The sequence below is a fragment of the Mchenga conophoros genome, linkage group LG18, assembly GCF_057382185.1.
Source record: "Mchenga conophoros isolate Kocher_MC1m ecotype Shallow Benthic linkage group LG18, M_conophoros_male_GT1.1, whole genome shotgun sequence".
NCBI classification, from domain to species: Eukaryota; Metazoa; Chordata; class Actinopteri; order Cichliformes; family Cichlidae; genus Mchenga; species Mchenga conophoros.
In genome coordinates this window covers 17,261,649-17,284,731 of record NC_140543.1, presented here as the reverse complement: position 1 = coordinate 17,284,731, position 23,083 = coordinate 17,261,649, and the positions used below count along the sequence as shown (strand labels likewise).

Below are 23,083 nucleotides of genomic sequence, written 5' to 3'. Positions count from 1 at the left end.
AGAGCACAGTCGTAGTTATCAGTCCAAAATCTGACACGGCTGTTAAGTTGGGTTGAGATTTGACCATTTTTCACACTCAGACCGCTCAGTGACCCTTTGTGCTCCGTGGATGTTAGACGAGACCCCGCCTATCAGGATAGAAATGTGTTTCATCATAACACGATGGCTGTTTGCAATGATCCTCCACTCTCAAAGGGAAATAAGTGCACGCAAACCAGGACAAACCCTAGTTGGTGACCTCATTGTAGAGGTCAAAGATGCAGGATTTTTATTTAATGTGTCACTTGTCTATTTTTATGACTCTCTTTTAAAGCTTCTGTGTTTTCTAGACCTGGAGCTGAAAGATCAGCAAGTATTAGACACATGTAAAATATATTCAGCATATATGTGACTCAGCACACAAAAAGACACAGACGGAGACTCCCAGCTGCGCACATGAACAACTAAGCAGTGATGCAATCAAGAACAACTGGACTTTCCGATATTTCAGTGTTTGTTAGAAAAATGTAGTTTATTTAAAAGTTTCGGATGCATAAACTGCACATAAACAGCGCGCAGCGTACACAAAACCTGTCTGTTTCCCATCAGTTTTGTATTTTGCATGACAAACTTACTCTTGGTATGAAGTCAAGTAAGAAGCTTAATAAGATTTCAAAATGTAAGAGTCCAACAGTGAAATAGAATGAGTTAAAAGTGCTTTACCAAACATCAGTATGCCAAAACAACCACTTTAACACTGTGCCCCTTTAAATTATGCAACAAAAATGGCACTTTCCAGTTTACTGCTTTGATGTGACACCCTACAGAGTCAAAAAAAAATCACAGCAGGCCTGCACTCGATGATAACAATACAATTATAGGACAATATTGGCCATGGTCGTCTTTTTTAACAAATCGTCCACCCCCCTCTGGAAGCTTTCTTGTCTAAACCACATCCTAGTGAGTAAGAGCAGCTCCAGACGCTGATGTACACTGAGCCCTGCCTACTTCTCCACACCTACCACACCGTGTCATCACGGTCAGGGCAACTCGCTGAGCTGTAATTACCTCGGGCTGACACACACAACAAGGGAGATGGCTTCAAGTAAACACAGTCCAGATTTTGTCCCAGCTCACTTCAAAGCTGGAGTACGCTGATAACAAACTAAACCCTGGAGAGCCCTGCTCTTCCCTCCTGTGGTGAGGGTGGCCAGGGCTTGCAGAGGGCTGATAGTGGTGAAGATGTGAGAGAGAGAGAGAAGAAGTGTGAAGTGGCTTTTTGACAGCGCAGCACCTGCTGCGTCTTCACTACTAGGCAGCTTCTCGCCATTTGTCTCGACTGACCAGTTACCTCAGACTGAGGGATTAGAGCCTGGGGGTGTGGGTCAACCAGGAGGCATGTTGATGGGAAAGGGTGGTGTTGAGAGAGATTGGGGGGGATGTTTTTGTGATTGGACACACCTTCTGTCATCCCGGTGGAACATTCCAGCTGTCTGTGGCAACCAGCGCTGCTGTTGTTCAACGATGACGTTTCTGCCCCTGCAGGCCCTCGATCCATATCCATTCCTGTGCTCAGCGGCATGTCTCATGTCGACGCTATCATCAGTGATCTCCAGCCATTGGTTGATTTAGTGTTACTTCAATCACACCGGCCTAAATTTGTTTTAATCTGAACGTCATTAGCCCTATCTCCTAATGCAATCCAAATGCTCGTTGCCTTTAAAGGCACGCCTTATCCCACATCACTCCGCGTCTTCTCTGTCTCTTATCAGCTGTGGTTTTCTTTGCGGCTCATGACACAGCTGGATCTGGTCTCTTGTGATCAGTCCACTGGAATGAGAGCATTGGTGCAGACCAGACAATCTCCGAAAATACTCAAAGGCTGCGGTGAGAGCAGAGGAATGCACCAAAGACAGAAGATATTTATGGCAGGGAAGGCTGTGACTACTAGCTTGGAAAGACAAACAATCTGTTTCTCGGAGGGGGATTGTAATATTGATGCAGTGTTTATAAGACTCATAATTGCAAAACATCGCTCCATACAAATATTCAGCTGCTTGCTGGGTTGTGTTTGAAATCTTAGACTGCTGAAATATTTCCGATCCCTCTTGAAAAAAGAGGAAAATAACAAAAGCAAGTTTTGTTCAGCATAAATAAAAACCGGCAGTCCCTGAGGAGTTTACACTTCACCGTGGGCAGTTTTATTGGATGCGGCTGTAAACATTGTTATGTCTATTCTGTTCCAGTGATCACAGAGAGATCTGTGTTAAAAAGAAAAAAAAACACATACTGAAGTTGTCTTTTTGTGATTATGTAACCAACAGTTTTGTTAAACGTGGCAGAGAAGTACAAGCGCTCAGTCCATAAATCTTTAAAAAATAAAATATGATCTGTACAGCGCTGTGAAAAAGCATTTGCCTCCTCCCTGATTTCCTATTTATTTTAATTACATTTTTCACACATTTGTCACACTTGTTTCAGATCATCAAACCAATTTCACTAGTAGACAAATACAAACCGAGTAAATAAAAAATGCCATTGTTAAGGGAAAAAAGCTGCCCCTTTTAAATCATGAATTAACTGTGATTAACCACGCTTCTTGGAAAGCTGAGTTCACTTTCACCAACCACATCCAGGTCTGATTATTACCAGACCTGTGGAATCAAGAAATCACTTAAACAGAACCTGTCTGACAAAGTGAAGCAAGTTAAAAGATCTCAACATATCGAGCCACGAGCTAAAGAAACTAAAAACATGGGTTGTGCCGCACCACAGCGATCTACCTCTGAATGGCTCAAAAGAACAAAATGAAGGTTTTAGATTGGCCTCGTCAAAGTCCGCTCAAGCTTGAAAACCCTTCAATGTGGATAATTAAAACAATTCTGCAAAAGATTGCCAGTTATTACTGCCAAGGTTGGCACAACCAGTTTTTAATTTTACTTTTTCACACAGGGCCAGCTATGTTTGGATACCTATTGCATTTTGTGTTTACTCAGGCTATCTTTGTCTAATATCAAAATTTGTTTGATGATCACAAACGTGTTATTGGGACAAAAAACAAAGAAATCAGAAAGGGGCAAATTCTGCTCCACGCAGCCGTGTACATAAAAACACACCAAAAGGAAGTAAAAAGGAAGACTGAAAACAACGAGGCTCTTTTCTGTAAGCGATAACAAGGTTCAGACTATTAAAGGCCTCATCGACTCATTAACGCTCTAATAACAGACATCAAACACCAAATTAATTTCCTGGCTGGGAACTGAAAGTGTTACAGTGCGTTTGAGGCGTTGGCTTGTGTAAATGTGAAGCTAGGCATGAGGAAAGGTCAAGGGGTCGCTGCAATTAGTGGGTTGCAAAGTAAATCTGAGGAATAACAAGGTGATAGAAAAAGAGGAAAAACACAGACACAGAACAAAGTTGCTTACAGTTTTACACTCACCTGTGCTTTCCTGGCTGATTTTACCTGTTGGCTTCCTTTTAACTCCAACCAAAAAGGTTGCAAAGCGCTACTGGCCCATTTAAATGTCTAGATTAGTTATATCTGTTTTAATTACATTGTTGTAGTTTAAAGCGTAACACCTATACATAATCGAAGGCAACCGTCCAAACTGACACACCGCTAAGTCAACGCACAGCAGCTTTGTTAGTAACAGCTTAATGGAAAGTATTTACTTCAAGGCTGCTGTGTGAAGTTGTATAACATCCTCGAGGTAGTTTTTTTTTTTAATGTACTACAACAGTTGTGATTATGTGGAACTAAAGATACAGATCATCTACACACTTTTTTCCCTCTTAATCCACTGAGATCTCCAAGCAAAGGAGTCGCACTCATCCCTAGAGAAGCTTCTCTGGAGGTACGTGTCTTGTTGAGGCTTGTCAGCCGAGTACAATACCCGGAGTCTGAATAATGTGGCCGGGAGCTAGTTTATTCAAGCACCTTTTGTTCACACTCCATACTCACCTTTTCCCTCCACAGATGATCAGATAACGAGTAAAAGGAGAGTGGAAAAAAAATCCAAACCATCTCCAGAGAAGCCTTAGCTGCCACTGGCTCTTTGCAGAATGTGTCATAGTGGATATTATAGTATGATTTCATACTGCATCGTGCTTTAGGGCTAAAAGATCCAGCTAAGAAATCCAAAAGAACACTTTCAAGGCCTAAATATCATGTGGATTTTTTCTTAATACCTCTCAGGGGCCCAATGTCATGCCAAACTACAGAGAGGGCCTTTCTCAAGACCCCAAGAAGATTCAGTTTCACTATTTACTTCTAAGTTAAGAGAGGTCATGCGGTAATGTGTGTGTCCCTGAACAGCTGCTCTTTGATGTTGCTACCGAGGACTCAATGGGCATAGGTATATTCCAGTCACAAGCTCACAGTATTTGGACCAATATGATCTTTTCTTTGTCTTTAAGGAATAGTTTGATGTTTTTGTAAATGCATTTATTTATCATGTTGTCAAAAGTCTGATGACAAGATCAACTCAGGTATTTCTTAAATTTGAAGTTACAGTTTGTTTAGGTTAGCAAAAAGACAGAAAAGAGAGGCAAACGTCTAAAAAGTTCACATGTCAGGACATTAACTGTATATGGAAGATGGACGTAGAGTAAAGGGTAAGACTGCATTATTTTTAATGGCCAGCAGGGGGAAGTTTAATGTCTCAGTTGCTACTTTTGAGATTTATTTAAAACTAAATTATATTTTGTAAAGTCCAACCATTTATAGTTAAAAATAAAGAGTAAAAGTGAAAAGTTTAACTTTACTTTTTACTTTTTAGTTGAAAGTTAAATAAATAAGAGGATAGTCACTTCTTTAGCTGGGCATGCTTACGGCATGGTATGAGCCCTGTTGCTTATCCTGGTGACTCAAAACCAAATAAATAAAAATAATGAATTAATCAATTTAAAAAATAAGACGACAATGATTATAAAACAAGAATACAATAATACAAACATTTTATGTTATTTTATATTTGTATTGCACCTTTCCAAAATGAGAAGGCTAAACGCAAATATGAAGTAGAAGCTGCTTTACAAAGCAAATATGAAATAGTTCAGAATAATCACTAAGGATTTTGTTTTAAACTGTTTTAAACGGTCAAGGTAGCTACATACATCTTTTATATGACAGTTTGATGCTAACCTCAACTCACTTAATTAGACCGCTTCAGCCTTGTTGTGGTGTTGATGCCATTTTTATTACTACAAAGTAACATGGCATTATGTTTAACTATACTTACAGCCTGTCCACATAGTGTGTGCTCCAGTTTTGGTGGGTGAAATAATAATTTTGCTTTGTTTTGCACCCATGCAATGCTGCTCTGGCATTGCTATATTAGACATTGCTATACAGTCGAGGTTAGTGATGACAACAGCCTGCGATTAGCTGATATCCACAAATACTTGAGACTCTCTCTAAAAACGGATATAGCTGCCTATTTTAATAGTTCAAACACTAAATATACCTTAAACTGTCATCCTATTGGAAGCAATTAGTGAATATTTTAGATATGCTATATATACCGAACCGTGAATAGGCGGGGTCGACTGTTTACTCGTATGAATAATAATAAAAATGAATAGATAAATACAGAAAAGATAAACACTAATAACACGAGCCTATTAAGAGTTTAGAGAGCTTGTCTTGACAAAGCGAATACTTCTGGCACAACAGCATTTAGATCATGATTCTGATTACAAAAACTGCAGACACGACAGGTTTGAAAGTCAAAACACAAGCTTTCTAGGATTAGCTGAAAACTTCACTCATTCCACCCTCTCCAGATGTGGTCCACTCTGTTGTTAAAAAACACAAACAAACATAGAAGTGACCAAAATCCTAAGACTGCTGAAGCTTCACAGACCAGTGGGTGACATCATGGTAACAATGTCTATCTTCCAATGGGATCGGTGGCTTTCTGGAGTCTTGTTCTTGCTATGAATTTGCCAGATGACCACTGCAGGCTACAACAGAGAACATCACTGCACCCAGCCAAGAGGGAGTCTTGAACATGGGCCTTTGGTGCACTTTACAGGTGCTGCTAAGTGGATTTTGTCACACAGTCTGGCTAGCTGTTTGCAATTGTTTCCAGGCTTTATAGTAAGCAAATGAGCCACTGCTTGTTTCATATTTGCACAAAATTGGAATTCTGTTTCTCGCTTACTCTTATAAAAAAGTGTCACCAAAATATCACCTCACGTCTCCTTCATTGCATTTCCTGTGCTCAATAATAACAGTAAGTGTCATGAAACTTCCCTGATCACCTCTGTGGTGCTGAGTACATCTCTGTTGTGTTTTGCTGGTGTGTGGAGGCCGTGCATCCCTTTGGTGTCGCGTGCGCAACCACTTAGACACGGCTGGTGGCTAGACAGCTTCTCCCAGCCCTGATTCATCATAATTAGGTCACTGGCTCTGTCTGTTGGCCTCTCAGGGATCATCTCGCGTTCATACCCTCACATACACCGCTGTGCCCCGTCTACAGCGCTCAGAAATAATCAGTGATAAAAATAAGACACAATGAATGCGCAGTAATCTTCCTCTTACCTGCAACCCTCTATTTAGTGCCACTGTTGTCTTATGACGCCATCTCGTCCTCCGCGTTTCAGTCTTCTCCGGTGTGATTATTATGGATTTGGAGATTGGAATCAATGTAGGATAATAGCTTTTACTATGTGTCTCCTCATCAGTGGATTTTATGAGAAGCGCCCTGTGAGATTTTCTATCTATCTATTCACAGATAGATTGAAAAATAAACGCACTGGCATGCAACATGTGGCCCACAACAGCGAGGACAGTAATTTCAATAAGTGACTCGGGACACAGCTGTACAATTAGAGAGGACATCCTGTTTCCATTTGTCTTCTAAAGTCTGTCTGTTTCTATTCTCTCATTTTCCCTCCTTATCTGGATGCGAATGAATGCAGCCCCAGTTGCTATTGGACACAAACAGCTGGTAAATATGCAACTGGCTCGGACCTTCCCACCGTTAATTTGTTGCTCAGAGCAGAGTTGATTGTAAAATTGTATAATCACGTCTGAAAGTGGAGAGCCAAGATTTGGTTCTTCTAGCTGGATTGAGTTAAGATCCCAAAGGGCAAACACCCACATGTGCTTTCACAATAAACATTTACCAGCTTATTTACAGCTGAAGCTTTTTTCTTTCTTTCATAAAACCCACGCTATTGTTCTCCTGATTTGTCATTTAACCGTTGAACTACCTTCGTTATTACCTGTCTCCTACCTTTTAGTGTTTAAGCTTTTTTGAGTTTGGTGGAAGACAAAACAGCCAGCGCTTGAAATTTATTGTGATAACCAATTACTGTGAACCTACCATTCTGTGTGAACAGACTGTATGTGAAGCTCCAGTGGGATCACTTTACTTGTAGCTTCCGATCGCTGTCAAAACATCCTCTGGAAGAGGCATGCCAAGTTTTGCTTTGGCTTAGTAAATGAAGAAAATATTAATATTTCATGTTTTTGAGAATTCTGTTGCTGAAAATAACGATCAAAACCTTCTTTGAGATGCGAATGCGAAACAAAACACCTCCACATGATCTATTTATAGTGTTGAAATGAAACAAGTGGCATACAGATAGTGACAATATATATAGACTGGGAAAATCTTAGTTAAAAAATGGTAAACAGAGAGAATTAACCAGACTTTTTAAAAAATACACCTTGCAAAGAAAACTTCTGGTGTATCCCTTTTTCCCGATGGTTCAATCACGTGAACTCTTTTATAGTTACGCAGCTTTTTAAAAAGACATTTAATCAGCACTGTTTTGTTTCTGCAGATGAGAGGAACTTTTCAATTTATTTTAAATCTAAATTCAGCTCCATTCACAGGAGAAGTGATAATCAAAAAGGTCCCGAACAGCTACATGAAACTTGTGGTGAGATCTTTTTGTCAACGTTTGTTTCAAAGGTCAGCAATAAATATCCCGGTCTCAGCCGAACAAGAAAAGATAAATGAAATGCTATGCAATACAATTAAACTGATGATGCAGCTTGTGATTGTTTTCTTCCTCAAACCTTCAGTCTGTTTTATGCCCTGATTATGCTGCAGTTACACTGGAGAAAACAGTGGTTGGAGACCACAGCATGACCAAATATATTGCGAGCATGCGCAATAAACTTATGTTCTGTTGCCTTTGAATGGTTGTTTGAAAGCTTATTTAGAGTCCAGCCAGAACCTCATAAATTTGAAACATAAATTTAGTTATGTAAGTGTTGCAGGCTGGCGATTTAACTGCAAATCAGCAACCTTGGTTTTACATAGAATATAACAGGAATACAAGCAGTTGGCAACCAGTTAAGTCAGATCCCCTACTGCAAAGAGACACGTGATGCTCATCGCAACAGACTGGCTGAGACTGATTGAAATGTGTTTGTAATCTCTCTGTGTTTATGAATCTGTCTGCGATTGGTTGGATATGCATTGCCCCCCGATGGGTGACCTGTGCCGAAGTTGGTCACTGCAACTTATTTTCAGTCATTCGCCTAATACGAAAAGCTTCAGTTTGGACAATCACCAACTTTTCCTAGTTGCAAATGGCTTGTCATCCTATTTTTATTCTAATGTGACTAAGCCATTACGCCCCAGCCATACAGGCCTATAGACTGATCAGCAACCCACTGAAAACCAGTGGTTGCTGGAGGTTGCTGGCACTCACAAGTTGAAACCAGTTGCAAAGAGGTATACAGTGCTGGACAAAAAACTTCCTTGTGATTGCTTTGGTCACTAGCAGATTCCTACAGTTGCTCTGAGTGGTAACCACCTATGAAAAATATGATGCAAATCAAAGATGGAAAACTTGTTGCAATGTGTCGGCTGTAGCAGTGAGACACAACTTTTTCTGAATGATTTTTCAAGTTTTACTACCACTAACCCAGTAGTTAGCAACTTGCAGTCAAGTTGGTGTCTCTTATGTAAACTGTGAGCAACCACAGCAATCACAAGGAATATTTTTGTGCAGTGTCTTCTTTGTGGATGATTTCACCTCAGCAACCGCTCGCCAACCAGTCAGCGAATACAGATTTTCTGTCATGACCAGTGAGTGCTGGATGGTTGCCGACCAGTCTTACGGCTTCTGTGAATGAGGTCTAATATTTGTTTTACAATGACTCTGGCCACATATATGGTTCTGTGATATTTTTTAGCATACTAGCATGCTTAAAATCTCCTTAAATACAGATGGATGGCATGTCAGTTAAAAACTGCTTTAATGAGTTTAATGAAACTTTAATAAGTTAGCTTACAGATTTTTTTCATTTGGCATCAATCACAAACTATTGGGGCTGATCCAAAAGGCATGAGCTGTGCAGGTTTTTGCTTATAAGTGACATGTAAGTAGTATTGGACAAATTACAAGAGCAGGTCTTTTGGCCTTCAGGACACCATCTTTATACACTTTTAAAACTGAAATCAAGTTTTTATTATTCACTCTGATGGGAGCACCAATCTCTGAAGCAAATTCCATTGAATCCATCCAAAGGCTATCAAGTCATTTCACTCTTAATCTCACATGAACTTCATGGTAGCGCTAGAGGAAAAATTTAATGGATCAACAAAGTAAGCAAAATTCGGCTTCTGCTGACCTCGAAGCTCAGAGGGTGCTAAAACATCTGCACAGATCTGCTGCCAGATGCAGTTATGGGACTTAAATGTCACCAATATTTGGATTAGGAGGCTTTAAAAGAACATGTGGAAAACAAAATCAAACATTGTGTTTGCAAATTGAATAAAGCATGAATGAAAGGAGGGCTGGCCCGAGCACAGGCCCCGAGGAACTCCAAATATCATGTTCACTGAAGAGAAAGACGAGTTCCCATATGTAATATAAAAGTTTCTGTTATATAGGGAGATGAATCAGTCAAGCACAGGACAGGTGATACCACCCAGTGCTTACGGCATTCAAATTTAAATTGGATGATCAACGGTGTCAAAGGCAGCTCTGAGTACTAAAAGGATTAAAAATGAGCAATTTGCTGCATCCGCTTTTCAAAAAATGTCATCATCATTATTCAAATTAAAAGCAGGCTCACCCCACTTAGTGTGACAGCAGATTTACGTCAAACCACCAGTCTCCTGCACCACATTGTGAAACTGACAACCATTCAAGGAGGATCTGTGGGTTTATAATTTTCTCCATCTGACGGACATCCAGTATTACTTCGTCCTAAAACTCAGTAGAGGAGACTCCTAGATGGTCTCTATTCCTGTAGGATGGAAAGGAAGTGGACTGAGCTGCATGAAGAACAGGTTGTCGTGGAGAATTTCGCACAACTGTATTGAAAACTTGCCGAATTTAAAAGGTATAGGGCTGTAATTTAGCCACCAAAACACTACAAGCTTTTAAGCTCTTTGTAGGTTTAACAAGTCGAGTCGGTGCAGCGACAGATGACAGAAAAGTAGTTTCTCAGAGTGACTTCACAATGGAGTGATGCCATACAAAATACTGCAGCAGAGCATTATTTTCAAGCTAACAAGTGTGCAAACTCAATCAGTTGTTATTAACACACTGTAATGTAGTTTTGCAGAGATAAAGAGGCATTTGTGATCATGGGTTTATTTATCAATTACATTAGCAGCCTCTGAAACATCCTTAACTGTTAACCCAGCAGTTTCATTTGTTACACTGTTAAAATAGAATAATCTTGAATGATATTCATCTACACTCATAAACAAACCTACTCAGTGTCTTAAACTAAAAAGCTACACCCAGTTCTGAAACAGCCAAACACAGGGCAGCAACTCAGTGTATTTAGACATGTAGACATGGTCAACATGACCTGCTGAAAGTGGCATGGTTGTTGGTGACAGGCAGGGTGGTATGAATACTTGAGTTTTGGTCAATTCAATTGAATTTTATTTATATAGCACTTGAAGGCACTTTATTTTGTAAGGTAAAGACCCTACAATAATACAGAGAAAACCCCATCAGCGGTAAGGAAAAGCTCCCTTTTAATAGGAAGAAACCTCCAGGAGAACCAGGCTCAGTTCTCTGGGGGAGGTCAAAGGTCAGAGAAGAACCACCAGTCTGCTTGGAGCTGATAGTCAGGCAACAGTAACTCAAATAACCACTTTTTATAACCAAGGTATGCAGAAGAGCATCTCTGAACAGACAGCACATTAAACTTTAAAGCAAAAGGCCATACTGGGTGTCACTCCTGTCGGATAAGAGCAGGAAACTGAGGCTATAATTCAGATGGATTCAACAAACTGAATAGAATATTTGATGTATAAAATAATGGATCAATTTTAGCTCATTTATTTCATTTAGCTTTATATGAATGGTTCAGAATGCTGATGCTGTAATGGTATGGGGGATATATTTCTTAGCACACTTTTAGTCTCTGAGCTCAGGCCAAGGATCATTTAAACACCACAGCCTACCTGAGTATCACTGCTGACCATGTCCATCCCATTATGACCACAGTGTATCTTCTGCAGGATAACGCACCAGATCACAAAGCACAAATCATCTCAAACTGGTTTCTTGAACATTATGGTGAGTTCACTGCAGTCAAATGGCCTCCACAATCATATCAATCCAATGCATTACCTTTGAGATGTACTGGAAGGAGAGCTTCATATCACAGACATGCAGCCAACAAATCTGCAGCAATGTCTGATGATGCCATGTCAGTATGGAACAAAGTCTATGAGGGATGTTTGTTTCCAACCTAGTGTACTCGACTTGTAACTAGTGAAGTGGCCGGTCAGGGTAGTTTCCCAGAGCTGAGGTATGATCGTGCGATGCAGTTGTTCAGCTTGTGAGCTTGAAAAACCCCCATGGCATTAAAAGAACAGAGCTACTCAGATAGCTAATGCTTAATTCTAAACCATATTCTATTGATGAATAAAAAATATAATTTTTAATGATTTTTGTTTGGTTCTCCACTAGCATCAAGACAGTCAACAACATGATCAAAGCCACAGCTAAATTCAGCACAATGTAGCTTTATAACTACCCTCGGTTTTTGACTCTAGTAAAAATTATGCACTTTGCTGTGAATCTCTACAGTGAATCTAATTTTGAAATGTATTAAACTGTATCTTGTTCATCCAGAAGCCACGAGAATCAGAACAAAAACAGCCTTGCTGGTATTCAGGGGTCAAGCAAACAGGTGGTCAGAGGCTAGTCATGCTCCACCACAGGTGACCAATAGTAAAGCCCATTAGGGGAGGAGCTCGGAGGGTGTGCACCAACTTAAAACTGAAGTTTTATGCAATAACTGCTATTTTTATAGCAGAACCTTTTACAGAGCCATTTACCTGTCCCAATTTTCCCCGTGCCACCCCAGTGTAAGTAATGGCTTCAACCTGTCCACTCCAATAAAACTGTCTGGCTCCATCACTGCTGGAATTACATTCCTCAGAAAGTATAGGCCTGTAAGTGTATAAAGTGTATTAATACCAGTCTAAAATGCTAACTGTCAGGCTTTATACTATGATAATTTTACAACTAGTAATCTTAACTTGCTCTAGCACACTTGAATTCTTTACACCGTGATTTTAATGGTTGTTCTAACATGCATGCTGATTTATAACAGAATTATAAACCCATCTGTTTAAAATTAACTCGAAAAATAATTCTATGCTGCAGTTAAAGTGCAAACATCACATGCAGAAATACTTCGTCAGTAACGGTCTTAAGTGACACGATAAGCTGGTGGTAAGACATCTTCTTGAGTCATGGGTGAAGCTGGTTTTCTTTTCCAACAACAAGGCTGCAGTCTATTGTGATTTATTTACCCTCCAGATGTGTTTACTTAAAAATACTTAGAGAATAGATTAATCTGTGAAGCAGGGACCGAAACAGTGAGCTCCCCTACTTTGTGGATCGTCTCTAATGGATCAAAGAATAAACTCTTATCTCTGCCTTACAATGCGTCTGTGTTTTTAAATCATTTATTGCTGGTTTGTTTACTGCTTAAATGCTGCAAGAAACTGAGAATCTGAGAGTTTAACATGTGAGTTGCGAAAACTGTTAGAGAGTGAAAAAAAGGGCACCCTGAAGCCTTTCAGATCATTTTGTGGTCACAAAGGGCCGTGTTGTTTACAGTGATGTTCTTTTACAGCTGTGGTCATGGGGTTTAGTGCTAAACATTAAGGAGGAAACACAATCAAGTAAATATGATCACAGGATTCTCTGACAGCTGACCTCTGCTCGAGAAGAAGGCAACAAAAAGAGGCCACAGAGCTATTGATTAAGACAACAGAGCGCCGTTTGTCTCTGCTGGACTCTACACTTCACTGCTCGTAATGACGTACCGAAGAAAAAAAATCATTTATGACCTACATGGAGGGTCAGCTGCCATCCCTCGGTGCAAGACTCAAGCCTGGCGCACATCAAACAGGCAGTCTGATCCTTATTCCATCAAACTATAATCCAATTTCTTCAGTCTTTAAACAACTGTTTGAATTAATTATTTTACTTTAACGAGATAAAGACAAAACTGAAAGAAAGCGAAAAAGAAATTCAAAAGAATTCATCTTCCCTGCTGATTAAATCACGCTGGCTTGATCCACATGAATCTAATTTATCAACAAACACAAAGGACAATATACAATTAGAGGAAAACGGTATTATCTGGAGAATGCGCTAAAAGAAAGCAGAATCATTCTAAATAGCTACCCAGTCACTTGAGGAGGCAACGGAAATAAAAGAGAATAGTCTTTAACAAGACGCGGGAGCTCAATAAGCAGGCAAACCTTCCTTGAGGCAGTCGGAGCGAAGGGGAATACACAATCATCTCCTTTCTGATGTGCTGGGGTTAGAGAGGAGGGCTGGGGATCACTTTCCGGCCAACGCAGTTGGAGCTCAGAGGACGCCCTCAACTGTATTTGTTCCACTTGATTGTCATAAAGGAATCACACTCCCCGATTCACCATAAAGTCAGCAGACTTTTTTTGGGGGGGGGAGTCATGCCCCGCTTTGCATTCAGCACAACTGTTCTCTGAGGCTTCTTTAATATGTCGCTGTGGGTGCGTAAATCCACAGAGTGAGGACATTTATTTTATGTGTGATTTAATGCCTGCGATGAAATAAACAGCCTTATGAATGCAGGCTTTAAAGGTGGTCAATGATGAAAACGACGGGAAGTGATAATTAAATAACATCTGAAGAAAAGGAGTGGCAAAATCTTATTTTAGGATTAGCCGATGAATCCATTGCTACAGATGTTTTGATATCCAGTTAATCATTTTAGTCATTTCTCAAGGAAAAAAGATTTTCTGGTGACAGCTTCTCAAATATGTGGATTTTATGCTTTTCTTTGTCCTTTATCAAAGTAATTAAATACGTTTTGATTTGAGGCTTTGGTCCATGAAAGCAAACCATTTGAATACATCACCTTGGGCTAAAGGAAAATTATTTAGTTTTAGGTTTTTTGAAAAAAAAATCCATTAATAAAAGACGCAACAGATTAATTAATAAAACATGATGCAATTGCCAGTTGCAGCCTTGATTTGTACTAAATGGGGCTAATAGGTTGCTTTAAATGTGCTAAATTGCCTAATTAAATTCTTCATTTTATTCGATTTTTTGGGGAAACAAATGAAAGCAGTACACGGCCAAACTGAGTGAAAGCTAAAGAAGAACAGACCGGGAAGAAATGACTATTCTAGTTTATCCTTCAAAACATTACATTTTTTTCATTTCCCTTTGAATCTACCCGCAAAAACACCCACAGGGTATCTACCTGCATTTATCCTCAGTAGATTTGCAGCTTAAAACAGACTAGCGCGCCTAGTAACGGTCTCCACACCTAACAAATACTTGATATCACATCCTTTAGCACATCTTCTAATAGCCATATGCTTTGGAACAAATGAGTTCCTGCTCGTTCTCCTCCCCATCTCCACCCACTACTATCACAGCAGCTGAATCAAATATTCGTGTTGGAGGGGAAAGCGCTTAACACGTTGTTGTTATCTGAGAAATCAGTCATGCAGTTAATTGTTGTTGTAAAAGGAAAATCTTGCAAGATTATGAAGCTAATAGTCATTATGCAAGCATCGTTTTTTTCCCCCCTCCCCTCTCCTAGCTGACACCAGAATGATAAAGTGTTGCCTATGGAAAGAAGATATTAGGTTCTCCAAAGAAAAGCGAGGACAGGCGGTGTTTGTGATAGTTTAGAGTGCCCTCTTGATGGCACTTTCCTTTTATGAGGCAAATGATCTGAATAACAGGGCCCGCCGCTTGTAACGTTTGCACATTAGGTCATGGCTGTGGTTTCTACAGTATCAGCAGACCTGTGGTGACTGCAGTTTAATGTCCTTCTAGCTGCACCTGCTTTTCAGTGAGGTTGAAGAGCCCTGGAGCCACCTGGCCCAGTCCAAAGAGCTGCAGCGAGCACCTGGAATAGCTTGACGATGACTCAGAGCGAGGAGAATCTACCTACAGGGGAGTTCAGCCACTCGCAGCTAGAAAAACAAGTGTCTGTTTGTCAGATCACATCTTTCTGGTCCGCAAGTTTGGGGCATTAGGGCAAATGGGAGCACACTCTGGGGTTTGTTAGAAAGAGTTCAGCTTTGACTGTATCCCTGAAGGCATTGCACTTTCTTTTTTCGGGCTCTAATCTCTATCTGCTTCAAGACGGCATATGGTAAAAGACAACAAAACGTAGCCCGGGGAAGTCTATTTAATCCTTTATGGCAAGCATCCCAGAATTCAAGGAGGTCGTCAAAGCAGATGCAAATTTGATCTTTCTGCAAAAACATATTAGAACCTGGAGATCGGTATGCCCTGGCACCCTGCAGTGATTGTTGTGATTGAGCAGGAACATAAAAGAAAGACAACTTTGCTTTGGTTTATCTACTTTGATGGCACGGGTTTCAAAAGCGAGGACGGCTTTCTATAAGAACAACTCCCCTCACAGTTACAGCTTACACAAACTCGGGCAAAGAGGGTGTCGCGGGCCCTCGGAGGGTATAACAAGTGAGTGCAGATCAATATAGCCAGTATGTGTTAAATTTCAAGATTGTTTGATGCCTGGACAGGTTCACAGGGAACAGGTTCAGGCCTGATTCAGAGCTGAGTCACCTCTCTCCTCATTTTTTCCCTTTTTGTACATCTTCATAGCACGGGATGGCGCAAGCCGGATTATATATCATTTACTTTTGTGGACGTTATTCCATTTGAAGCGTGCGACGATCAGTCTAAGGAGCTGCTCGTAAATCAAAGAAGGCTTGACAGAGGAAAAAGCAACTCATGCACGATGCCAAAGGAATTATACAAAATGTCATGAAACTTTATTTTCAAAAGTGTCATGATAATATGAAAATATCAAAAATCATTTAGCATCACAGTTTTCACTGTTAATATACAATCATCTCAGTCACACTTACATTCAATATATAAAAATAGAAAAAGGAACCTGTCGCTGGAAAATGCATATTATTGCTGAGTAAATCTGAGGCACTTCTATTGCTTTCTGAGTGCTGGCGAACTGTTTCTAAAGACTGTGCAAAAGTTATAATAAATTCACCCTAAGTCTAAGTTTGCACTTGTTCCCTATCTAGCAATGGCTTCCATATTCCTCTGGTTATACTGCCATTCATTCCAAATGCACCTTTTGGTATTGCTTGTATTAAAAAAAAACAATAATAAACTGCTTAACAGCCATTGAGAGAGACATTGGTACAAACACTGTAGATAACATTGTGAAGGCATATAAAACTTCTAGACATGCAGAAAAGTGCATGAATAGCACAGGTAGGTGAGTACATGGTTTGACAAAGCTCGACACTGATTGCAATCACAGAAACACTGCTTGAAACGAGAGGCTTGCGAGCACTGAGCTATTTCGCACTCTGAAATGAAATCGGCCGGTAGTAGAAGAAAAAAAAAAAAGTCTGTAAATTTGTGAACAAACCCACTTTGGTGTGATTCCCTGACAGTTCTCCTGGGTTTGGGCAAAAAAAAACAATAAAGAAGAAAGAGAGGAGGGTGTTTTTTCTCTTTCGTTTGTTTTTTTGGTGGTGGTGGAAAAGGTATCCCAGTTCAGTGTGCTACACAACAACCAGATTCCTCATGTTTGTGCAGAAGAGACATCCTGGAGAAGGTTTTGGAGCAGTTCTTGCATTGGTATTTTTTCACATCCGAATGGGTCTGTAGGTGAGCCCTGAGATTGGACCTGTCCGCAAACGCCCTGTTGCAGTGAGGGCAGGAGAAGGGCTTCTCTCCTGTTGGAGTAGAAATGAGGGAAGAAGTTTGTCAGTGATTGCACACACAGAGACATTGTGGACTATATATTTTTGTAATGGTTGCAACACAGTTTAGAAGGCAAGCACTGCTGATGACTCAAAAGGAGAAAAAGAAAATAAAAAAGAATATCAGTCTGAGAGTTCAGTCTCACTACAACACAGTGGGGAGCTGTTAGAACCACTACATCATATATCAGCATGTTGATCCTGATGAATCTAAAGCTGCTTCTTCACACAGCAGGCCCCACTCTTATCACCAAGTCAACTCACCAGTGTGCGTCCTGATGTGTCCCTGGAGCAGCCACGGTCTGGAGAAAGCTTTCCCGCATATTTTGCAAACACAAGGCAAGGTGTGAGTCCTGATGTGCATTTTGAGAGCCCCCAGGCTAACGTACTCCTTCTCGCAGTATTTACAGCTAAAGGATTTCCTCGTTTGGGCGTCGCAGTGCAGCTGCTTGTGCTTGAGCAGTCCAGAGTACGTGGAGTAGGATTTACTACACAAACTGCACTGGAATTTCTCTGCCTCAACTCCGTGAGGGTCTGTTAGCTTGGGCAGCATCTGCTCGTCTTCATCGCTCCTCGGGCTCTCGGAGCCGCTGTGGTCTTTAGAGGAGGTGTCGGAGAGCGATGAGGGGTATCCAGAGATGGGAGAGAGGTCACTGGGGAGCGGAGATAGCGGCAAGTTGCTGGTAGTCCACACTGTGATGGGGCTGTACGCCGCCGGGCTCAGGATCTCTGGCTGGGGGATGACTGACAGGGGAAGAGCCTTGTAGATGTGCGGTGTGATGAACACTGGAAAAAAAAAAGACAGCGAGGGTTATGAGACTGTCATGACTTCAGTGAAAAGCACAGATTTCAAAGCAGGTAGTCCAGTGAGTTTGAAACGAAACTAACTTCTGCAAAGTTAAAAAAAAACCAAAAAAAACATGAAACGCGTCTGCCTGTGGGAAACACAACTTTTTAAACTTTTTAGAAAGTGAACACTGCTGCTTTATTTCTAAAAACAAAAAAACATCAAACGAAACTTTACCTGCTGGGCTTTCCAACTCACTATAATTTGGCTTCTTTGCGGAGTTTATGTGTTTCTTGACCAGAAAGGAGCGTGGCATCTTGGAAAACAAGAAGTCAACTTTTGGCAAACTTTTTTTTTTTTAGTTCTTAGTAAAAAGGAGATGAGTGTCAGTTTGCTGCGCGAAGACGGAAATCCTTATTGCTTAAGTCCAGTGGAGTGTCATCCTGCGTCGCTGCGCACTTGGAAACAGTGTAGCTGTAAAGAGCTGTAAATACTGCCTATCAGGTGCATGGGAGGAGCCACCGACTGCTATTTACATAAACTGGAAGCTCAAACCAATTACATTTCGTGTGTACCGCTGAACTGCAAAATGCGCGTGTAGCCTATGGTAGTGCTTGCACACCCCTAAGGGGCTGGGCTAGTGCCATTTATTCCAGTAAGACAGGTGCTTTGTGCATAGATCTGCAAAAACTTGGTTGTGATTCAAGCGTGCAAGTGGGTTAGTTAAGTGCAGTGAGATGAGGAAAAGGAGCAGAGTATTTTTTTTAAAATATCGAAGTAACGAAAGAAAAGGAATTAGGACTTCAGGGTGACATAGATTAGCTACTTAAAATGCCATCGCTAATGCAATCACTGCACGGAGTGTGCACAGTGTCACTGATGATTGTTGTGTTATAAACCTCTGGGGACTTGATTATCCTTTATGGGTGGCATGCTTGAATTGGGGGAAGCTCCCACCAACACCAGCATGCATAATAATGTTGATGATGATAATAAATGGCTTGAAGGGAAAGGGGAGGTTTATAGTGCACACACATATTTATATATACATGTTTATTAACCAGGCAAGTGACTCCAGGAGAGTGCAAACCATCGAATGGCAAAACTGCATGCTGCCATCCACATTCTCATTCACTGGCTAAGGCAAAGAGTGGTCCCTTTCTAATGCAGTTTTCTGCGGGGAAAGCCACACATTTCCTTGCCAATAATGCAATAAGGCATTCATCCTTTAAATGTAAATTTAAGTGTAGTTCCCTCTCAAGGTCAGCATCATACCATAATCAAATTTATCCCTGCTGCTGCTGAACTGGAGAGGGAGAGGCAAACTTAGCAGTGTACGCCCCCTTGTGTTGGAGTCAGTTCTAAGAGACAGGGTGTGAGTCTTACATCTAAACTAACAGGGCAGGAAAAAAAAGAAAGCCACAAAGGCAAAGGCTTAGCTATGGTGATATTGAAAAGCAGCTCCTGGAGCACTTTGATTGGCTGGGTCAGCAGATATGAAAAGCTCCTTATGTCTGGGGCAAGCCTTAAGTTAATTGTGAACTGCTTATCTTATCTAGAAAACATAATTGCAGATCATGAATAGTTTCCCTTTGTGCCTGCTTGGATTATAAAGGGAAGGGAAGGTTATCTGTGCATAATAACTCCCGGCTACTGTCACACATTCAGCACTCTGTAGGCACGTAGGATGGGTGAGAAATGGTGGTGTTTGGTGGTGATCCAGCAGAAAACATTGTGCACTGTAGAAGGTAATGCTTTGAAATCAATATTACCCAGCAAGCAAGTGAAGCACTGCGTGCATGCTTAGGTGAAAAGTGTCTCCTTGCAGTTTTCATGCTTCAGTTATGTTCTCTGCATTCAGAGCATGAGGATGCTGTTCTACTGACAGTAATGAAGGAGGGTGGGCAGAAGCTCGGGGCTCAACTGAAATCATATCGCTAATTCTGAAAAGCAGAGGCTGTACTTCATGAGCTCTAAAATTAATTAACGGAGAGGAAGCCTTGAATCCTTGGCCCTACATTATGTCAAATCAGGACAGTGTAACGCCAGCAAAATAAATAAATAATTAAATGTGCTCGGTTAAAATGTGAACAGGACCGTGTGGTCAAGCACAGGTGTTTTCTGCCACACAGTCATGTTTTTCATTGCAGTTGAGTGCGATCCATCAGGACAGTGCAGGTTCAAACTGTTTTCCCAGTGTCACGTTTTCATATCACAACCAAAGAATTTTCCCCAGCAAATAGGAAACGATCAATGACTCTCATCACATTTGAATTCAAATTCAATTTCCAACCAATGCATGAATATGTTATCACCATTTTCCTAATGAGCCTTTCCCACTTTGGACCAATGAGGAGAGCACAGACGAGAACACGTACGCACGCACAGAAACCTCTCATGTGAAATAACTGCAGCTGTCCTCGTTTTGGCACATAACTGTCTGTTCGTGCAGACCCTCATCGCTCATAGTAAGAAGCTGATTAAGAAAATGGGTATAGATCCATTGCTCCACCTTTGTTGTTGTTGTTGTTTTTTTACAGTCCAGTTTTTGATGGTGTACCTAAAATGCAGATTAATCTGACACAGCGGCCAATTTTTCTTGATTTTAAAGTCTTTAGGGAGTGGCATACATTGAAATAACTTGTATGGCCTGCCTGCTAAAGCAGTAAAGCTGAGTCAGCTGCCATAATAGTTATGACAGAATTACTGCAAGTGATGGTGGAAAGTCTGAATTTTTAATGACATAGCCAAAGAAACTGTAAGTCAAATAGATTAAAGTTGTAATGAGGTCAAAATATCTCCAAGGCTTCTGTTGGGACCTACCTGAGGAATATATAACAACATTAGTAAAGGTGTGAATTAGCTTTGGTGATAATGGATCACAGTTGAGCTTTTGAGGAGGACAGCCTTACTGCTGAAGACACCTATAGAGGCTGCTGTTGTATAGTGAAGTGTGAAGTCAGTGAGCACTTCCATTTATTATCTCCCAATCACACGTCTCCCCTTGGCATAGAGAACCAAGAGAGCAGCTGCAGGTTGCTGCAGCAGTACTGTGCCGTCCAGTGCAGCAGGTTTTGACCCTTAATTAACAAGCCTTAATTAACAGGCTGGAAATCCGGTATATGTGGACTTCAGACTGGAATGTGGTACAAGGGCTGCACAGTTTATGAGTAAGTGCTGCCCGAGAAGGCAGCTTGAAACGTCAGAGGAGTCAACTTGCTTCATGTGGGGAAACAGCGGGATCTTTCAGCTGGCATGATGACAGCATGGAAAATAAGGAGCACCTGGTCAGCCTGCGCAGCTGCTCACGAGAGGGCCTGAGGGAGAGAATCCAAATACTACCAAGTGACTGAATGCATATACAGTGCGTGTGTATGTGCATGTGCTCACTGACAGCAAAAACTGAGTCAGTGTCTGACTGTGCAAGACTGAGAAAATCCACCCATGCCTTTTTTCCCTTTTATAAACCATTCAGCTCAGAGCATTGTAACTCACGTGCGCCAATCATTTTTAAGAATGGTCTAAACATGTAAGCAGACATGAAATTATGTTTTTCTTTTGGTCATCTGCACCAGGGCATAGCTTGGTAGAAAAATCTATCAGAAACCTGACCCTTTAATCTAAGCCTAACCCTATCCTGACCACAGCTTCAATCTAAAAAAATCAGTGATTCATGTCAAAGGGGCTTGCAAATCTTAGCCAGATCCCCACAATGTGACAGTTTGGACAGATTTATGTCTGCACAACATGTGCAATACTAATAAACACACACTTTTGGATTGTAGTTTCCAAATAATGAACCAAATACTAACCCCCCCACCCCCTATTTTAAAAGTGAGCAACGGCCACGTTGTCCTCACATTTCACAAATGTCCTCACATCCCAAGGTCTAAAATTCAAACCGGTCCTAACAAAGATAGACGTACGAGCTCACAAGCACACGCAAGCACAGAGGACCGCAGTGCACGCAAATGTGATTGGTAGAAATAATTTAAAAAATGCTTTGTGATATATTAGTGTGTGTAATGTGGGACAGAGCGACGGGCGTCCCTGAAAACAGCAAAGAAAAAAGTAGAATCATGTAATATTTATGGATCCGGAGTTGTGCGGGTGCCTTGGGTAAACGAAGGCGATTGACGCGCGAGTTGAACCAGCCGCATGTGATCTCCAGCCTCAGTCATTTTGGCAGCGCGATGCGAGAGAGACAGAGAGAGAGGGAGAGAGAGAGACAGACGCGGAGCTATGAAAGCGGACCTTCTGCCAGAGATGTCGACGGAGAGGAATCCCTGAAACCACCGCTGCCCAGGAAATATGGACAAATCTGGTTCGGCGTGCGAGTGCGGGCTGTTTTCTGTCGGTTTTTGCATATTGCTACAGTGTAGTGGACCAGGATGCCGTGTGGGCGATGCTGCCACAAGGGATACGTTGTGATTTCGCAGAGATGTTTTAGCAACCGATGCATAAATTAAAATAAGAAGAAGAAGAAGGAGAAAAAAACAATCACATGATTGATTGATTGATTGATTGGAGTCCAAAGGAATCTAATAGGACATCACCACCTGTTACTAGAAAACCAGGTAAGCCTCACATACCTTTTTGTCGCTTTTACATTCACAGCCCATGACGAGCATTGGTACTTAATTATAATGTCCAGCATCTCTGAAATGAAGCATTAACCCACGCGCAATGCACTTTTTCTTGGTGGAGATGTTATTTGCGTTAATGGTGCGCTGAGATGTATCTGTCAGTCACCTATGGTGTAATGGATAATAAACCGTGGCATCCACCAATAGTTACGTTTGTGTGATGCAGTTAGCGGAACTTGCGATGGGCCTCGTGATAAATCAGTTTCCTTAATAGATGACATGCATGCGATATATGGGCTTGTAGAAACCTTTAACATTGGCTCGGTGCAGGTACACAGGCAGCACCCGCAGTTCCTCCAGCCAGTGCAGTGGCAGCAGACCTCCATAGTGCTATTCAGCTGCGTTAAAGTAGTCTCTTTGCCCTGGATGCCAGTAATCGACAACATTCCCACTTTTCTTTTTAAAAAAAGGCCATTTTTACAGCTCAAACGTCACTCAACTATTCACAAATC

At 41.2% G+C, this 23,083-nt stretch overlaps 2 protein-coding genes across 3 annotated transcripts in view; one reads left to right on the top strand and one right to left on the bottom strand.

The window, feature by feature from the left end:
• Positions 1-16,214: 16,214 nt before the first annotated feature.
• On the bottom strand, positions 16,215-18,463 carry snai2 (snail family zinc finger 2). The gene is made up of 3 exons (XM_085255307.1): positions 18,223-18,463; positions 17,463-17,984; positions 16,215-17,171 (listed from the first exon to the last, which is right to left on the bottom strand). The coding sequence occupies exons 1-3, from the start codon at positions 18,299-18,301 to the stop codon at positions 16,990-16,992; spliced, it is 783 nt and encodes a 260-aa protein (XP_085111433.1). The 5' UTR covers positions 18,302-18,463; the 3' UTR covers positions 16,215-16,989.
• A 3,678-nt stretch (positions 18,464-22,141) lies between these two features.
• Positions 22,142-23,083, top strand: part of sntg1 (syntrophin, gamma 1) — a 41,692-nt gene continuing 40,750 nt past the window's right edge. For both annotated transcript variants that reach the window (XM_085254523.1, XM_085254522.1), the window contains exon 1: positions 22,142-22,562. The gene's annotated coding sequence lies outside the window, so the exon portion shown is untranslated. The remainder of the gene's footprint in view (positions 22,563-23,083) is intronic.

Bases quoted from the DNA above. Each gene is read 5' to 3' on its own strand.
- snai2 (XM_085255307.1), bottom strand. From the start codon at position 18,301: ATGCCACGCTCCTTTCTGGTCAAGAAACACATAAACTCCGCAAAGAAG. The intron at 17,985-18,222 runs GTAAAGTTTCGT...TTTTTTTTCCAG, and splicing joins TGAGTTGGAAAGCCCAGCAG to TGTTCATCACACCGCACATC. The intron at 17,172-17,462 runs GTGAGTTGACTT...CTACTCCAACAG, and splicing joins ACACATCAGGACGCACACTG to GAGAGAAGCCCTTCTCCTGC.